The sequence below is a fragment of the Colobus angolensis genome, unplaced genomic scaffold (assembly GCF_000951035.1).
Source record: "Colobus angolensis palliatus isolate OR3802 unplaced genomic scaffold, Cang.pa_1.0 Scaffold112, whole genome shotgun sequence".
In the NCBI taxonomy this organism is placed as follows: Eukaryota; Metazoa; Chordata; class Mammalia; order Primates; family Cercopithecidae; genus Colobus; species Colobus angolensis.
In genome coordinates this window covers 1,995,487-2,013,188 of record NW_012112253.1, presented here as the reverse complement: position 1 = coordinate 2,013,188, position 17,702 = coordinate 1,995,487, and the positions used below count along the sequence as shown (strand labels likewise).

The window sequence follows — 17,702 nt, the reverse complement described above, 5'->3', positions numbered from 1 at the left end:
GATTATGGCTGAAGCATTCATATGATACGAGCTGGGTTATACTCTAGGACACCAAGTTTTTTCATGAAGTTGAAACTGTTTTGCATGCTGTCAAGGAGTTTGTGATCGTCTAGGTACTTTAAACAAATGCAGTGAATTAATTGTGTAATGATGTCACTAAGCTTGGCACCCCATGTGAAGGGAATCTGTCTTTCCTGTCCCCTGTCCCCCAACCCCTTACTTCATTAAGACTTGCTGATTCAAACTCACTCTGGTTGGGTTTGACTGTTTCTCTTTGTTCCAAAGGGTAGTGGCAGGCATATTTAAAGTAACAATTGTACAGAACATTCTTTAGTGATGGCCTCTTGTTTGAATCATCCCAGACAACTAAATATTGCTAGATCCTGTAAATCTTCCAAGAAAAGATTTTGGATTTTAGACCCACACGTATGTTGTTTTGTTGTGAAGTATCTGGCTTCTCTCCATGTAGGAACTTTTTATTTTTTTTGAGAGGGAGTCTGTTGTGCAGGCTGGATGGAGTACAGTGGGGTGATCTCGGCTCACTGCAGCCTCTGCCTCCTGGGTGAAATTCAAGCAGTTCTCCTGCCTTGGCCTCCCGATTAGCTGGGACTACAGGCATGTGCCACCATGCCTGGATAATTTTTGTATTTTTAGTAGCTATGGGGTTTCACCATGTTGTCCAGGCTGGTCTCAAACTCCTGACCTCAAGTGATCCGCCCATCTCGGCCTCCCAAAGTGCTGGGATTACAGGCATGAGCCAGCATGGCTGGCCTCCGTGTAGGAGCGTTTGCAGTAGCTATCTAAAAAATAGATTCCATGTGGACCTTCCATCACATGCAGAGCCGTCTTGTCTTCCTTTGTAGATTATTCACTGACCAGCGCTGACCTGTCAGCTCTGCAAGGCTTCAACTCACCAGGAATGTTGTCGCTGGGACAGGTGTCGGCCTGGCAGCAGCACCACCTAGGACAAGCAGCCCTCAGCTCTCTTGTGTGAGTAACTAGAAGTTTTCCTGCATCTTTACTCCTGGCCGACACACTCTCTTTTCCTATCAGTTACAGCCTTTCGCTCTGTTGAGTTTCGTGTGAGGAATCCTGTAGTGATTCCTTTTCAGGTAGAGATGAGTATTGGGAGAAAATATTTTCTTTACATGGCTCTAGATAGTAGCTTGGATACAAACTGGGCATTTCTTGAAGGGATTTGGGAAGCAAGGCTTCTCCCATAGGGACATCCTGAGGTAGAGAGACTCAACTGGGATCTGAGGGGGTCCAAAGGCACAGGTATCACCCACATGCACCATCCTTCTACCCGCTGACCAGTGATTAAGCCGCCTACTGCACCCCTGCTTCTAAGCGCCTGCCTCTGGTTCCACTGCTTGAAAGGCAGCCTGTAGGCATTCAGGCCCCCCGCCACCCTTGCCATTTATTGCTTTGGCAAGTATCTGTAGACAAGAATAGGAAGACAAGCTGTTTCTTCTGCTTTCTCCCTGGGCATAAGAGAAGGAAAACTGGGGGCAGGGTATCTCATATATCAGTCAGACTCCATAGAATTTGTGTGATTGATCCCAGCCCAATGCACACACCAAACCTCATTCACAAAGAGAACGTTCCTCCTGGGCAGGGTGTAAGGATATAAGCAAAGAGGATTTACAGTGGTGCCCAGATGAGGCCAGACATCCCTGAACAGCAGGGAGAAAGAACAGGGCTTTTGTGGAACCAGGATGACAGTAGACCCATGGAGCAGGTGGAGGAGAGAGTCCCAAGAGAGGGGACAACATAGCAGACCCAGCTGGCCTCCATGAAGACTGGCTGCCTTGCCTCTGCTCAGGGCAGTAGGAATACCCCAGACCTCTAGCCTCTGTCCAGGAAGTCCCCAGAGAGCCTGAGCTCAGCAGTCCCTTTCCCTCATACATTCTGAAGTAACTCCACAATGAGGATTGTTATCAGTGGTCTTCTTAGGAATTATGTCATGGAAAAAAGGAGCAGAGTATCTCAGGGAAATTTGCCTACACAGGATTTGGCCCTCAGGCCTGTCCTGAGCATCCTAAATGAATGCACTAAAAATAGACCTGGAAAAGCAAGTGGAAAGGGCTCAGAGCCCAGGCCTGGGGAACAGCCGGTTTGCGTCCTCCTGTACTGCTTTGAGCCAGCTCCTCATTTCCTCATCTGGAAAGTGAGGATGGTATGACTTGCACCTTAGAGGTGTTGTGAGGATAAAAGAGATGTGCCCTGTCACAGGGCCAGAGCAGATGGCGAGCAGATGCTGAGGAAGAAGAGACAGTGCAGAGATGAGGCTGCTATGCTGTTCCTCTGTCTTTCTGGTCCCTGCACAGCATTAAGACACTGACAGTGTTTTGTATACTTCAGCTGCAAGAGTACCGACGTTGTGGGTAACCGGCAATGTAAGGGCTCGATGGTACTGTTTTCTTTCCTCCCAGGAAGACGGGATTTCCTTTTGTGCCAAGCACTGAAGGAAATGACCCAAACCAGTCTTGGGGAATTCTGACAAGATTTCAGACTCTGGGCCCTTTTCCGTCAGGCAGTGTGTGTACTGTATCACCCCAGTTTTGCAGAGGCACTCACAAGCCATCTGACCTCTCTCTTTTTTTCCTTTTCCTTCAGTGCTGGAGGGCAGTTATCTCAGGGTTCCAATTTATCCATTAATACCAACCAAAACATCAACATTAAGTCCGAACCAATTTCACCTCCTCGGGATCGTATGACCCCATCGGGCTTCCAGCAGCAGCAGCAGCAGCAGCAGCAGCAGCCGCCACCACAGCCACCGCCACAGCCACAGCCACAACCCCCGCAGCCCCAGCCCCGACAGGAAATGGGGCGCTCCCCTGTGGACAGTCTGAGCAGCTCTAGTAGCTCCTATGATGGCAGTGATCGGGAGGATCCACGGGGCGACTTCCATTCTCCAATTGTGCTTGGCCGACCCCCAAACACTGAGGACAGAGAAAGCCCTTCTGTAAAGCGAATGAGGATGGACGCGTGGGTGACCTAAGGCTTCCAGGCTGATGTTTGTACTTTTGTGTTACTGCAGTGAACTGCCCTACATATCTAAATCGGTAAATAAGGACATGAGTTAAATATATTTATATGTACATACATATATATATCCCTTTACATATATATGTATGTGGGTGTGAGTGTGTGTGTATGTGTGGGTGTGTGTTACATACACAGAATCAGGCACTTACCTGCAAACTCCTTGTAGGTCTGCAGATGTGTGTCCCATGGCAGACAAAGCACCCTGTAGGCACAGACCAGTCTGGCACTTCCTTGGACTACTTGTTTCATAAAGATAACCAGTTTTTGCAGAGAAACGTGTACCCATATATAATTCTCCCACACTAGCTTGCAGAAACCTAGAGGGCCCCCTACTTGTTTTATTTAACTGTGCGGTGACTGTAGTTACTTCAGAGAAAATGCTTTGTAGAACAGAGCAGTAGAAAAGCAGGAACCAAGAAAGCAATACTGTACATAAAATGTCATTTATATTATCCAACCTGGCATGGGTGTCTGTTGCAAAGGGGTGCATGGGAAAGGGCTGTTGATATTAAAAAACAAACAAAACAAAAAAGCCCCACACATAACTGTTTTGCACGTGCAAAAATGTATTGGGTCAAGAAGTGATCTTTAGCTAATAAAGAAAGAGAATAGAAAACACGCATGAGATATTCAGAAAATACTAGCCTAGAAATATAGAGCATTAACAAAGTAAAATTAATATATTAAGTTATAATTGGAATATGTCAGAAGTTTCTTTTTACATTCATATCTTAAAAATTAAAGAAACCGATTTTAGCTCATGTATATTTTATATGAAAGAAAACACCCTTATGAATTGATGACTATATATAAAATTATATTCACTACTTTTGAACACATTCTGCTATGAATTATTTATATAAGCCAAAGCTATATGTTGTAACTTTTTTTTAGAGAATAGCTTTATCTTGGTTTAACTTTTTAGTTTTATTTTAAGAGGGGAAAACAAAAATATCTTGCAAGCAGAACCTTGGAAAAAAAAAGCCATGAACACTTATTCTATATGTAAATTAAAAGTTGAGCCAAACTCTTTGTGTATATAGCATCTTAAATATATTATCACCTTTGATGTAAGTACCTATGTATTGTATGGTCACCAGATTAAAAAGTATATTTTTGTGGATTGCCGCCAATTTGGGGGGAAAAGGCGAGGTCCTTTATTAAGTATTCACTGTTTAATATTTACTATTTTGTTAAATATACTGTACTTTGGATTTTAATTATTAGCCCAGTTTTTTCAGAGGATTGTATAAAGGGGTTTCTCCCCTCACTGGTGGTGAATGTGTGATGTTACATTGTAATCTTTGTGCCGTATGGGTTGAGCATCATTATATATTTTATATGTGTACATAAATAGCAAAGTGGCAAAAAAATTGGTGTTAAGTTCATCCTGCATAAGTATAAAATGTGTTGTAACAAATTTTATAAGGCATTATTTAAAACTTGCCTTTTGTGAGGAAAAAAATATAGTAGAAAAAGCTGACCTAATTTAATTAATATTAGAGAAAATGGCAAAATAGTAGATGAGCACAAAGGTTTTATAAGTGGTAAATGATTAGGGGAAAATACTCGTGGGGAAAGGGATCTTTTTTCCTTGACCGTCTGAAAACAGAATGATGCAGCTGGTTACAAAATCCTACCATTATCAGCTCTTCTGCACATCGCAGAGAGAAAGCTTTGGTATGCGGGGAGAAACGCTCTTAAGGTGCCGGTCCTTGGCATGACTCTTGCCATTCTAATTGGAATTAGTGCCACCCTCAGCTTGGATTTTGAACAAGGCCTTATTCTTTCAGGAAGACAACTAATGGATGATAGCAAGTTCATCCACTTACTGGGCTTGTGCCATGAGCAAAATTCAAAGTCCTGTATATCTTTCATTGTAGATTTTTAAATACTCCTTTTCCTGAAAAACTCAAGGGTTTAAATATTGCTATTTTATATTTTAAACAATATTGAGCAGCTACCTACAATTTCTACGTACATTTTGTTCCCCTCACCACCACCCCCAAATTATGTTCCTTTTGACATTTTCCTCATTTGCTGTTTGTGACAAGTCATCAGCCAGATTTCCTGACTGACACATAGGTGTGATCAGTGCAGGAGAGACCTGCGCACCACAGGCTGCAAACTGGAGGTTCTGTTCTCGTGGCAGTTTGGGCAGTAGCCTTTGAGAGAGGCCAAAAAAAGGAGGATGACATGCTGTCTCCTCTCTTCAGTATAGACATTTGGCTCTTATTCAGAAAGGATTTTTCTTTAAAAATGTCCTTATTTTACTGAACTACTTACAGGCACATTTCTTCATAAGACCACACCTAATCCAAACAAGACAGTCTCCCAACACTGAAGTTCCAAGATAATCCTTACCACTTTGTAAACCATTTATAGCTTTGAAAGTGTTAAGTGATTCCTTCGTTATTATTTATGCATGTTCATGAACTTCTGCTGTACGTTGGAATAGGAGTTAACACATTCACATTTACTGTCTATTTTCTTGTGTGCCTTATGAGATGGCTTTTCTGACTGTATCTCAATAGTCTTTCTTTCTATGCAGGTTTATAATCAGTACAACTACTGTTTTCTAAAATAATATTACTCAAGGCTCGGAGTTTGTATTTAAATTTCACTGACCAAGTAACAATGTATTCCATTTCAGGAACTGAGTATTTGACTGTTAACCTTTTTCCCATACGCCCAGTGTGGCGTGGAGCATATGGACTTGACAGACATCTCTCACCCAGACGCTCATGTGTGAACACACCCACATCCACATCTCTGGGTGGAAACCAGCCTAGAGTGGGGACAACGCTAATGGTGTTGCTTTAGAACCGTCTTTTCTTACCCTTTTAGACTCGTGTTTTGTATGAGACACCATTGCAAGAAAATTTTATCCCTCCAGAAGTATTTTATTACTAAAAAACAAAAGCAAAAAAAGCTTAGAGTAAACTGCACTGGTTAAAGTACAGTTTCCAACAGCTGTACTTCTTCAGTACTCTAATCGCCACTCCACTGCGAGTGAAAGTCACCATTGTGTGTACACAGGTGGTCCCAATCAAAACTCCATCTTTTGAGCCCAATTATGTCCATTGTGTTATAGACTAAATCAGGGGTTTGTTCTAAAAGAACAATACATGTTTTACCATTTCCTTTAACTAGAAGGACAACTAGTAATGCATTAACATAATTTCTCTATTAACCATCATGCGCACAAGAAATACATAGTAAATAAGGAACCTGAAAACTCCTGGCATTGGATCTTAAGAAGCTAGATGATTAGAATGTGAAAAAGATTTTACAAATGTAAAACTTCTATTTCTCTGTAGAAACTTTCTTCACTTTGCTGTGCAAGAAGACACTGCTTTGCTATATTTAAAATGGCTTTTTTAAAAGAGATTTATGTATTTGGTAAATGTTTGTAGTCAACAGTTCACACAAGAAGCTGTACACGGTTTGATCATGTAAAACCGTTTGGCGGCACAAGCTGGACTTTGTTGCCATCCTTGAGATGAACCTTTTAAGAAAAATAAGTTAATCTCAATTTTTCCCTGAATGTGTTGTTTTTCTTCATTATACAATAAATATAATAGTGAACTTTTTATCAAATGGTGAAGACAATGCTAAAGGTTGTTGTAAACTGTTTGTCTCCCGCACTCACTCCAGTAAAGACGGACTGGCTCTTACTGTGCATCGAGACTCTGTCATGTTTGCCTGGGGAAACACGGCGCTGGCTTTGCCACCAGGCGCCCCTTCCCCTAAAGCCCTCTCCTTTTTCATTCCTTTTACGAAGACCTCTTTCACCTGCAGGCCCCCTTTCTCTGGGTTGAGACAGGGTCAAGGAAACCGTCCCAGTGCCCCCACTCGCCTCCCCCTTGTCGGCCCCCAGGCCATCCCTCCTGGGCAGCCCTGGAGCCTGTAGGATGCAGTGGGCCATGCAGTCCCAACGGGGCCTAATCCAGCTGTTGCATGCACAGCGCTGTGGATGAACGGAATCCATTCGGCCTCCAGTAACGGCTGCTCACAGAAAATACGCCAAAGCGTGTTAGACGGCGTGGGTGCGTTAGAACCATCATTAGATTCTGTCTCTCTCTAAAGTCTAGGGTGTGAAATGATTAGTTTTGCCCAAAATACATACATGATGCTGAGCTAGAGGCAGCAGAAGACAGATTTACTGGCATGAATTGAATTTTCTTTTCAAAAATGATAGGTGTACGTCCCTGCATGCTGGCAGGCACTTAATGGTCATCTCCCTTTGTCATAATTCAGCTAGAAAATGAAAAATCTTCAACTTTCAGTAGAAAATGTTCTCTCCTTCTGATGTGCCTTCTAAGCCAGCTCCTAGCTAAGCAGATTCCTGGTGTTAAACTGAAAACTAAATTTTTGTGCTGGCTACAGTGGGGCCCTTAGTAGCAGGTTTTGAAAGCTGGTTGAGTCCTGTGGCTAAAAATACTCTAATCACAGCTGCAGCTACTTAAAATCAATTCATTACGTTGTCCTGCTTGGCTCCCCTGGGTGCCTTGCTCTAGGCAGTATCTTGTTTTCGGGCCGATTCTGTGGCACCAGCCAAGATGATTTTCAGTCGGAGTCCTGTGCCAGCTGATGGGCCGCAGCCTGCTCCGTGGGTGGTCCAGTGCTCACAAGCGGCCCCAAGGACCACTCAGTTGTAAAACTGAGAGGAAGAGGAGTGTTTCTTCCCATCTTCCACGGGGCCAGGAGGTTTCAGATTGGGGCGTAAAACACCAGACGTTCTGGGTCGAGTGGGCTCGTGTCCTTATCCCACAGAGAGCTGCTGAGCCCCGTCTGTGAGGTAAGCCCTGATCCCAGCTGTTGCAGGCTTTGGGCTGAGGGCGAGCTCTTCCCAGGCAGCCCCAGCCCCAAGTGCACATAGCTGGGGTGTAAAGCTTTGGTGCTCCTAATTTCATCTGTCTTGCTTCCCAGAGGACCCAAATTGACAGGGCAGCTTACTCAGCTTAGAGGCCAGGGCCTACACTCCAGTGACTTTCTTACAGATGCACGATGTGCCTGCTTTCTAGCTAACCAAAGCAAACGCAGCTGTGGAAGAAATCAGTTGTACTAACTGGTTTCACTATACAGTCCCCCCTTTTTTTACTCTTACTGTATACACTTCATTTTGAACTCACTTTTGAGTTACAGAGAGATGGGAAAATAATGTGGTTTCCACATATCCCTCAGCGGGCTTTCCCTAATGCTAACATTTACATACCATAGTACAAGTATGAGAAGCCAGAAATTAATATTGATACAGCATTTTTCACTAAATAACTTACTTGAATCTCCCCATTTTTTCCACTCATGCCTATTCTAGGATCCGATCGAGGATCCCACATTCCCTTTGTCACTTGTTACAGCTTTTCTTATCTTGTATAACCTTTGACACTTTTGAGTACTGATCAGTTATTTTGTCTAATACCTCTCAATGTGGATTTGTCTGATGTGATGATTGGAATGAAGTTGTGCATTTTGGCAAGAATACCACAGAAATGATGTGTCCTTAATGCATCCTGGAGTCCATGTTGATGTCTTATTCCGGGTGACACTAACTTTGATCACTTGGTTCAGTGGTTTTTACAGGGTTTCTTCAATGTAAAAAGTTACACTCTCTCCCTTTGTAATTGATACATATATTGGGGGAGATACCTTGAGACTATGCAGGGTTATATTTTCACCCACTAATTTTGCATCTTGTCTACAGCTGTGGTAGCTGCCTGTTTTCTTCCACATTTATTCACTGGAATTCTGCTGTGAGGAACAGCTGTCCCCTTTCATTTCTTTAACTCATTATATCATTGTGGACTCAGGGATTTTATTTTTCCTGGGGGTTATAATCCAGTACTGTCATTATTTTGTTCCTCCAATTGTTCCAGCTTTGGCCATTAGGAGCTCGATCAGGTGGCCTTCCATGTTAAATCTGAGTCTCTCCAACCTCTTTAGCATGTCCTTTCTGGCACCACAAGATGCTCCACACTCGTATTGCTGAGTCAACCGCTTTTTCCACAATTCCTGGTTCCTTTTATTGGAGAATGGTATTTGGAAACCAGATCTGGGCACTAGATGTGATTATTGTTACTAGGGTAACAACAACACCTCTTTCGGGCTCTTTCTGCAGACACAACAAGGAAATACATGTAGTTGTGCTCACACACACACACACACACACACATCCATATTCCTAATTACCTAAATGTGTCAAAAGCCATGGTTTCCACTAATGCTTTGGATTCCAATTCAATGCCCCAGGGTTCCTTTTAGCCTTTCCTCATTTGTAACTTCTTTCTCCTGTGGTAGGGAACTCAGCTCTTATTATCTATGGTCCTTTTACTTATTGTTCAGTTCCAGTGCACACTTATTTTCAGAACTGCCCATACCCGTGTAGGGAACACACATTGACTGACTAGATGAGAGCATTTATGTGGTTTTGCGGTTTTGCCTTTGGCCTTACACTATCCAGTCAAGACACTGGTTTCCAGTTACTTGTAGTTCCCAATCCCTTCAGTATGGTTCTCTTACTCATTTGTAACATGGTTAGCTTCATCTGTTCGTGTTTTATTTCACTTTCGGCACCCTTCCCCATCCTAGTTGGTTTTAATGATTTATTTTGAGGGGTATATGAATAGTATCTGAAACATTACTGTGTTTCCAAGCTATACAAAAAAGATGCTCAGAAAAACATTCTCTTTTCACCCCTGCTAGCCTATTCCTATCCTTGCCTCTCCCACCAACCCCTAGAGACAACTAGTCTCCTTAGTTTCTGGTTTAAGCCTTCCTGTACTTGTACAAATAAGCAGCTTTGCTTTTTCCACTTAATAGTCTATCTATCTGGTAATCACTCCTTCGAGTGATCATAGATGTTCTCATCCACGATGTGGATGTACCATAGTGCTAACCCATGTGCAGGCATTTAGCCTGTTCCCAATATTCTGCAGTCGTCAGTGAATAGCCCTACACATATGTATATTTGTATTTTTAAAGATATATCTTCAGGATAGATTCCTAGAGGTGGGATTGCTGAGGAAGTTCATGTGTAGTTTTGCAAGGTATTGCCAAATTTGCCTCCAGAGATGTATCAATTTGCATTTCCTCCAGTAGTGGATGCGGACATCCTTGCCAACAGAGTGCAGTCATATTTTTTATTTTTACCAGTCTGAGAAGTGTATCTCAATGTTGTAATTTGCCTTAAATTGAGCATTTTTTTCATATGTTTGAGAACATTTTAATCTCTTTCAAGTGTGTGAATTTCTGTTCCTGTCTTCTTCCCATTTTTCTATTAGATTTTTTAATTTTCATTCCCCAACTTGTAAGGGGTATTTTTATATTAGGGATATTGACCCTCTGGTGTATGTGCTATGAATAACTTTTTTGTGGTACTTTAGTCATGCAAAATTTTATTTTTATGGAGTCAAATTTATCAATCTCATTGCTTGTAGATTTTGAGTTACATTTGGAGATACTTTCCGTACACCAAGGTTAGAGAGGAATTCACCCATGTATTCTTGTTCTAGTATGGTTTCATCTTTTACTTTTAAGATTGCTGATCCATTTGGAATTTGTTCTTATATATGGATCTAATTTTATGTGTTTACAAAAGGCTCTCTATGGTCAGGTGTGGTGGCTCACACCTATAATCCCAGCACTTTGGGAGACTGAGGTGGGAGGATTGCTTGAGCCCAGGAATTCGAGACCAGCCTGGGCTGCACAGCAAGACCTCCTCTCTACAAAAAGAAAAATACAAAAATGTAAAGGCTCTCAACTTGTCTCACTACCATTTATTAAAATGGTCATCTTTACTCCACTGAGTAAAGGGGCTAATTCTGGACTTTCTATTTTCATTCCTCATGAACACGAATTGTAAATGGCTCTCAACACTGCCCAGAGATGGAGCTGCAGCTCCCTAGTATGCTGGCTTCCTCCCTTTCAGACATAACTGTTTTACTGCATCTCCTCTCCTTTCACACCTCCAAGACCACTTCCTTCTCTTCTCAGCTGGTTACTTCCTCTTACATTTTCCATTGAGAAAATAGATGCAATCTGATGAGACTGACCTCACCTTCCCACGTGATATCCAGGAATCTTCCCTCCAGGCGCTGTCGAGGGACCTTGGTGCCCTTATCTAAGCCCAAGCCTTCTGTGTTGTATCCTGGGTCTCATCATCTCCTTCTCAAGGTCCTCGCTTCTGCAACTATCCTCTTTCTGGAAGGATCAATTTCTCCCTCTCTCCTAGATCTTTCCTATCAGCATAAAAGCATGCTTTTCTACCACCCGTTTCAAAAATGAACCAAAACAGAACAAAACTATCACTGCCCCCTTTGTCTATCTAAGACAGTAAGGTTCATGTGAAGATCGTCAGATCCCCTCTGGTTTACCTCGGGGTGCTAGACATATTTGATTCTTTTCTGTATGTGATACAACCTGAAGAAGATGGGGAAGCACTGACCTGCAGGGATATTAAGGATGAAGACGGGTGCTAAAAAGTCATCAGAGAAGGAGAGGAAGCGACCAGATCTGTAGATGATGCAACAAGGAAATGGGGCAGGAACTGTGTTCTGATAACACGTGCTTCAAAGAAGCTGGAGGATTTAGGGAGGAGGGAGGAGCAGTGATCTCAAAGTGGCAATAAGGAGCCAGGGTGACACTGCCACTGCCTGGATGACGGGTACATGGGTTATCCTTTCTTTCCAACTACTCAGCTGAGCGAAGACTCTCACATACAGGGAGCCTGGCACTTGACAGGGGGAATGTAGTCATGTTGATTGAACTAAGTCAACCACACACCTCCAGAGCAGCTGTCCGTTTCACAGTGCATGGAATTTAGTGGATTTGTTCCTAAGTCTTTCTAAGAAAATCTGCCCCTTTTGGCTTCCTGTCCCATGATCCAGTCCAGGCTCACAAATTAGTCCACTGACAGACCTGCTCCCCTGGCCCTGCCTCAGAACCAGTCTTGCCCCATCATGCCACCATTTTGGCTGCCCTTCCCCTGACCCTGGCCTATGATATTCTGCTTCTGGCCATATTAGAATAACAGCAACCAGGTGTATTCATTCACCTTAAAGAATCCAACAAAATATATGAGGCCTTGGACAGCGGCAGTGCAGGACAGTGATCTCTGAGAGACTAGAAATAAAACAGGTGAAACTGATGAGTGCCCCAGCTCACTGCCTGGAGGGTTTGCAAACCTTAGGACAGAGCCAGGTGGTCTTGCCAAGTTGAGGGGATGGAGTTTGGAGTTCAGGGAGTCTGAGGCATGTAGAATTTGTGGGGGCACAGTACTGGGGAGGGGGAAGCTGGGCAGAGATTCCCCCAAGTCTTTGGCTATACATGCATGTGAGGAAATAACAGAGTCAAGGAAAAAAGCCAATATAAAAAGTAGGCAGGACAATTCCTAGAGCTTACCCAGGGCCAGAAATAATCTGTGTTCCCACCAGATAGATTATTAGGTGATTATTAACTAGGTTATTAATGCTGTGTGTGTCAGGTCATGAGGCCTCCTAACACACAGCATTCGGAGAATCTTAAAAAGGTATCACCAGGCACAGTGGCTCATGCCTGTAATTCCAGCACTTTGGGAGGCTTAGGTGGGCAGATCATGAGGTCAGGAGACCGAGTTGGTGACCAGGTGCAGGGGACAGGCACAGGCCTCACTCCTGATAGACACCTCCATCTTCTCCAGCAGCGTCCCACATCTTTCAGTGCTAAATCATCCCCAAATTTTAAAAGGTTGGGGCAGGTGCAAGTGGCTCACGTTTGTAATCCTGGCACTTCAGGAGGCCGAGGTGGGCAGGTCAGGAGTTTGAGATCAGCCTGGCCAATATGGCGAAACTCCATCTCTATTAAACATGCAAAAATTAACCAGGCGTGGTGATGTGTGCCTGTAATCCCAGCTACTCGGGAGGCTGAGACAAAGAGTGAGACTGTCTCCAAAAAAAATTAAATAAACAAATAAAATAAAAAGGAGGAATCAATTTTCCTTCACAGAAGAAATGATTTTTATTCCATTTGAGAAAAGTAAAGGATACATTCTTTGTCTGACAAAAGCGATTTTGCCATGGAACTCCAAGGCCTGCCTGGTGAAGTGACAGTGACAGATGTTAGAGGAATCTGTGGCCCTCAGTGACACGGAGAACAGACATTTGGCTGGAAAAGCACTTGCATGATCAAAATATTTCCTATTGCAAAGATTCAGAAGTTCTTTTTATCCTGAAGATCATTCTGGTCTCTAATTTAAGACTGAAGACGATTTAAATTTGCTAATGGAACCCAGGTCAATTTTTTTTCACACAACTGAAAGGAGAGAAATCGGAAATCACTCTTACATGGTGAGAACTTTGAAACTTCTCTCCAGGCCTCATGCGTCAAAGACCATCACTGTCCCTCCACCCGGCATCTGGGCAGTGTCTGCCTCCTGTCCAGCACTCTTGGAGGCTGGGCCAGCAGCCACCTCAGTCCCTCCTACCCCTCCATGCCACAGGGTAGCACCAACTCCCAAGCAGTAGCAGGCTCTACCCAGCAGTCCCCAGCCCATCCAGAGCACCACTGCTGCCTTGGCAGCAAGAAGGGCTGGGAAAACTGCAAGCCCTTCCTCCCTCAGGTGTTCCGATCGCCTTTCACAAGGGTCGCCTCTAGCCCCTCCATCAAGCCTTTGGTCCTGTAACATTGTCAGTTACATTGTATATTGTGTTATTCTAGGGGCATCACCCAGGGAAAAAGGACTAAGCGGCCTTCTCGCTCTGGAGCTCCGAAGAACCCAGCCAGGGAAGCAGCAGGTGGCATGCCATGTTAGGTATGCACAGGGGCTGTGGCTCTCAGCGCAGGCCTGGCGACTGCCCAGCTTCAGATGCCACCTATGGTGGGGCCTCAGTGACAGGCACTCATCCTCCCCTCCAAACACTGGCCAGCAAGAGCTCCTTCTGAGAAGGCCAACTGGGAGAATCCAGGGAGCCACACTGTGGGACAGCTCCCGCGGAACTGGGCACAGCCTGTGTGTGCTTGGCCTGGGAGATGCCTGTGTGTCACACTAAGCAGCTCTAAAAGGACAGGAGCAGGACTGCCCTTTATTCAACAGTGCAGCAGTTTGGGTCCAGGGCTTTTTCAACTCTAGAAATGGCATTGCTTCAAAAAGGCTAACCGAGGGGGCCTATATGAAGTAGGCTTGTTACGACTGTAATTGTCACTCTCTAAAACAGGGTGGCATGCCAAGACTATTCCACAGCACCTTTGCCAGGGAGACAGAGAACACTCCTTCTCAGAGCCAATCCCCACTCCACAGCAAGTGAGGATACAGCGACAGCCCCGCGATCCGTGCAGATCCCATTGGCTCTCATACTGCAGGTCCCTTGACAGAGGCCATTTCTCTCCCTCCGAGCATGTCCAACTTGGGGTCCCACACAGTGCTGCTATGAACACATGGCCAGTCCACTAAATGTCACATGGAAATGGCTCTCTTGCTGCACCTCTCTGGATAGAGGTTGAGGTCGCTGCTATCTTAGATCTTGCCGGCTTAGACTGGGCAAGGCCATTCCCAGGGCCAGTGCAATTGAGAATACTGCAATGACTTCTGAAAGGTGTCCATCCTTCCCAGGAAGCAAAATGCAGCACCCCTAGGACATTGCCAATGACAGCTGAGGTACATCAACAGCCAACTGCTAAAGCTGGCCTGATTCTGTAAAAACAAAGCTTAGTTCAGCTTTGCTGAACTGCCTGGGTGGTCTGACTGAACTGGCTGTCTGCAGAAGTGATGGTTGGCACTGCAACTGCTAGTCTAGGGGCTTGCCCTGGAACTGTACCCACTGCTATCGAGCCATTGGGGATGACAGTTGTGTTCAAGCTATTAGGGGTCTCACCACTAGCTTGTATTTTAAAATAAACCAAATAAAAGATGGGCAAGACGATACCAATTAGAAGCATGATGAAAACAGCATTCCACCACTGAATGCCACAATCTGCACCATTCATTGGCATCTTTGGAGGAGCTGGGAGCAGTGGCTGATGCGAGGTGTCTATGCAGTAACTTTCATGTAAAAAGATTTCTGACTGCACTGCACGCTCAATATTCTGGTCAATCCCCTTAAAGAAATCCATCAGCTGGCTGGCCTGGGCATCGGTACCTGCAGCTGCTCTGTCTGCATCTGGCAGTTCCACAGTCACTGTGGTCTCCGAAGATGGCCTCAGAAGGGGTTTTAGTTCTTTGTGGGTCTCTGTTAGGATCCCATGGTTTTTCACTGGAATCTTAATAGATTTCAAAGCATATAAGTCTTGTTCTCTGATGAAGTTGTTGACTTTCTTGATATCTGCAACCTAGGAAAGCATGAAGACAAACATCATAAAATATGTGAAGCCCCTTAAAAATAACATTCCAAAAAGTGGCTCTTAATCTTTCAGGGTGATGATTCAAGCCCCCTTCACTTAATCTGATGAAGACTGGAAAACTGCAGCTGTACACAACGTTAGTTTAGGCTCAAAGTTTCTTTTTGGCTTTCACTCAGCCTCAATATATAGTTTAGTAATCAGATATTCCTAAAGATTTATAGGTTTGAACAATTTAAGATCACTTTTGAAAAACAGATCTTTCTTAAACTTTAAAGTGTAACTGCAAAAAAATGCTTTCGGTGAAACAACCATGGCACTAAAATGAATGCTGCAGACTTTTCCATCTTTAACTTTTGAGGCAATAGTGCCCCCATCTGCCTGCCCTCCCCCTCATCCCAGAACTAAGTAGCTGTGAGATGTTAGCGTTCACCAAACACACAGCCTCAGCCAGCTCTGCAGACACACTCAGAGTCCAGTTTACCTGTAATAAAGTTGAGAGATATGCCCTCAGCATTTTCTTTCCCAGAAATACTGTGAGGCATATAAACTTATTAAATAAAAGTGACTTACTGTACTTAACTGTCAGGAAAAAGGACTAATGCTGTGAGTTTTATCAAATAACAAAGTTCATGACAAACTCCTCTCATAAGCAAACACTTAAGATTTAAGAAGCAGGGGGAAATTTAAGTCAAAGGGTAACTAACCCCTCCCTCAAACTAATGTTTGAAAACTTTCCAAATGCATCAGAGATGAACTCTAAACTTTTAACACATAAGTCCACTTAAACTAGAAAGTGAATACAGCCAACAGATATTCAAATCAATCATTTCCATTATTTTAATTATTCAGCAACTGCTGTTATTGTAACTCAATCGAAGTAGGGGACATTTTTAATTTACTATGTCCTGAATCTAATGCATGAGACCCTTGAGATTTTTCTGTCTCTGCCTTTAACAAACTAAGAGCAAATTTACTTACTTCGAATAGGAAAACTGATCACTTATCAAAGGCTTTATATATTCTTTACAGATTTAGACATCACCATACCAAGAAGCCTACTCCATCTATTCCAGTCTTTGTAGGATAGGCTTCATTTTTCAGCCCATGTTCTGTAAGCCACACAGTATGCCTGCATAAGCTGTTTATTGGAGCCAAATATAAATGTTAGTACAATTTAAAGATCACTATGTGTCCCTGGAGACCAACCTGTTTATTTTCCTGGGAAAGACTGCAACACCCCACACAACATGTTTTAGACGTTTGGACCTTGTTAGATAAGACATTTGTAGGAGAAAGAGATTTTTTTAATTAAGTAGCTTATATACCCTTAGAGAAGGCCATAGAAATTTGTAGCAGTGTTAGCAAAGTGAAATAGTTACAATCTAGGAGAAAATGCAGCAGTTCTAGAAATACTGTCCTACTTACTTTGCCATTGTTAATCACTCTGAATGCTAAAACATAATTAAAGAGAAAAACAGGGTTACACAGATACACAGCATACAAAAGATCATGCAGTTCTAAAAGAAATAAGGTAAAACTTTACCAGTCAAGTAAGCTACCACCAAGAAAGGTTCAGAAAAATAAAAGCAGCAAGAAAAGCAAGCATACCATAGAAATCTGGGATCAACTCTGCTTGGTATTTCTAGCCCCATTAGGTCTAAAATAAAATGTGCTCGAAAGAAGAAAAAAGGTTTCAGAATTTCAGTGTGGAGAAAACAGAACAAGGAGAAGTCCCCTGCAGAGAAGGAAATGTACTAACCCTCACTCTTTGGGGGCCAGGGTTAGGAACTAAACGTACTCCCCCTCTGCCTTCCAATTCTGGCTAAATAGGGGAGTCCTTGGCTGCTACAGCAGGCCTCTCCTGATGGCCTGGCAGGGTTAAGAAGGACAGCAAGAGCCCCCACCCTGCAGTGAGTTCCCCGTGTTCCTTGAAACGAAGTGGGGCAGAGCCCCTGAGGGGAGTCTTACTTTGCAGCCGTACTGCAGAGCCAGCTTGTTGATGCTGTCCTCCTGGGCCAGCTCCCGCTGCAGCAGCACCACGTCACCTGCTCCCGCCTGGTGAGGCTGGTGGACACCGCTCTTCTGGCGCTCCTTGCCCCGGGGCCGCAAAACCACACGGTGAGACTCTTCTTCTGAGGAGTCCCCCGAGTCCCCACCGCCATTCTTAAACGTGTATACGTGGCTGCTCGGAGTCCTACAGACAACAGCTGGGCCTTGGAAGGTCTTGGTTAACAATTCCTTGTGCCTCATTTTCTTCACTGAAAACCAAGCCCGAGGGTTAATTCCACAGAAGACCTAATCATCCCTCCACCGCCTTGTTTAAAGAGAAGTGTCTT

The 17,702-nt window shown here is 43.8% G+C and overlaps 2 protein-coding genes across 3 annotated transcripts in view; one reads left to right on the top strand and one right to left on the bottom strand.

Moving 5' to 3' along the window:
* MEF2A (myocyte enhancer factor 2A) overlaps positions 1-6,670 on the top strand; it is a 162,201-nt gene extending 155,531 nt beyond the window's left edge. Inside the window, exons 7-8 of one of the 2 annotated variants that reach the window (XM_011957695.1) lie at positions 864-990; positions 2,620-6,670. In XM_011957695.1, the coding sequence (XP_011813085.1) occupies positions 864-990; positions 2,620-3,004 (512 nt within the window). In that variant the 3' untranslated portion in view covers positions 3,005-6,670. The remainder of the gene's footprint in view (positions 1-863; positions 991-2,619) is intronic. The other variant, XM_011957686.1, reaches the window with a different exon arrangement.
* A 6,352-nt stretch (positions 6,671-13,022) lies between these two features.
* LYSMD4 (LysM, putative peptidoglycan-binding, domain containing 4) lies at positions 13,023-17,621 on the bottom strand. Its single transcript, XM_011957673.1, is given in 5 exon segments — positions 13,023-15,354; positions 16,792-16,817; positions 16,975-16,995; positions 16,998-17,023; positions 17,335-17,621. Coding segments are annotated over 5 exon segments (882 nt in total). The 5' UTR covers positions 17,529-17,621; the 3' UTR covers positions 13,023-14,739.
* Between the last annotated feature and the right edge of the window lie 81 nt (positions 17,622-17,702).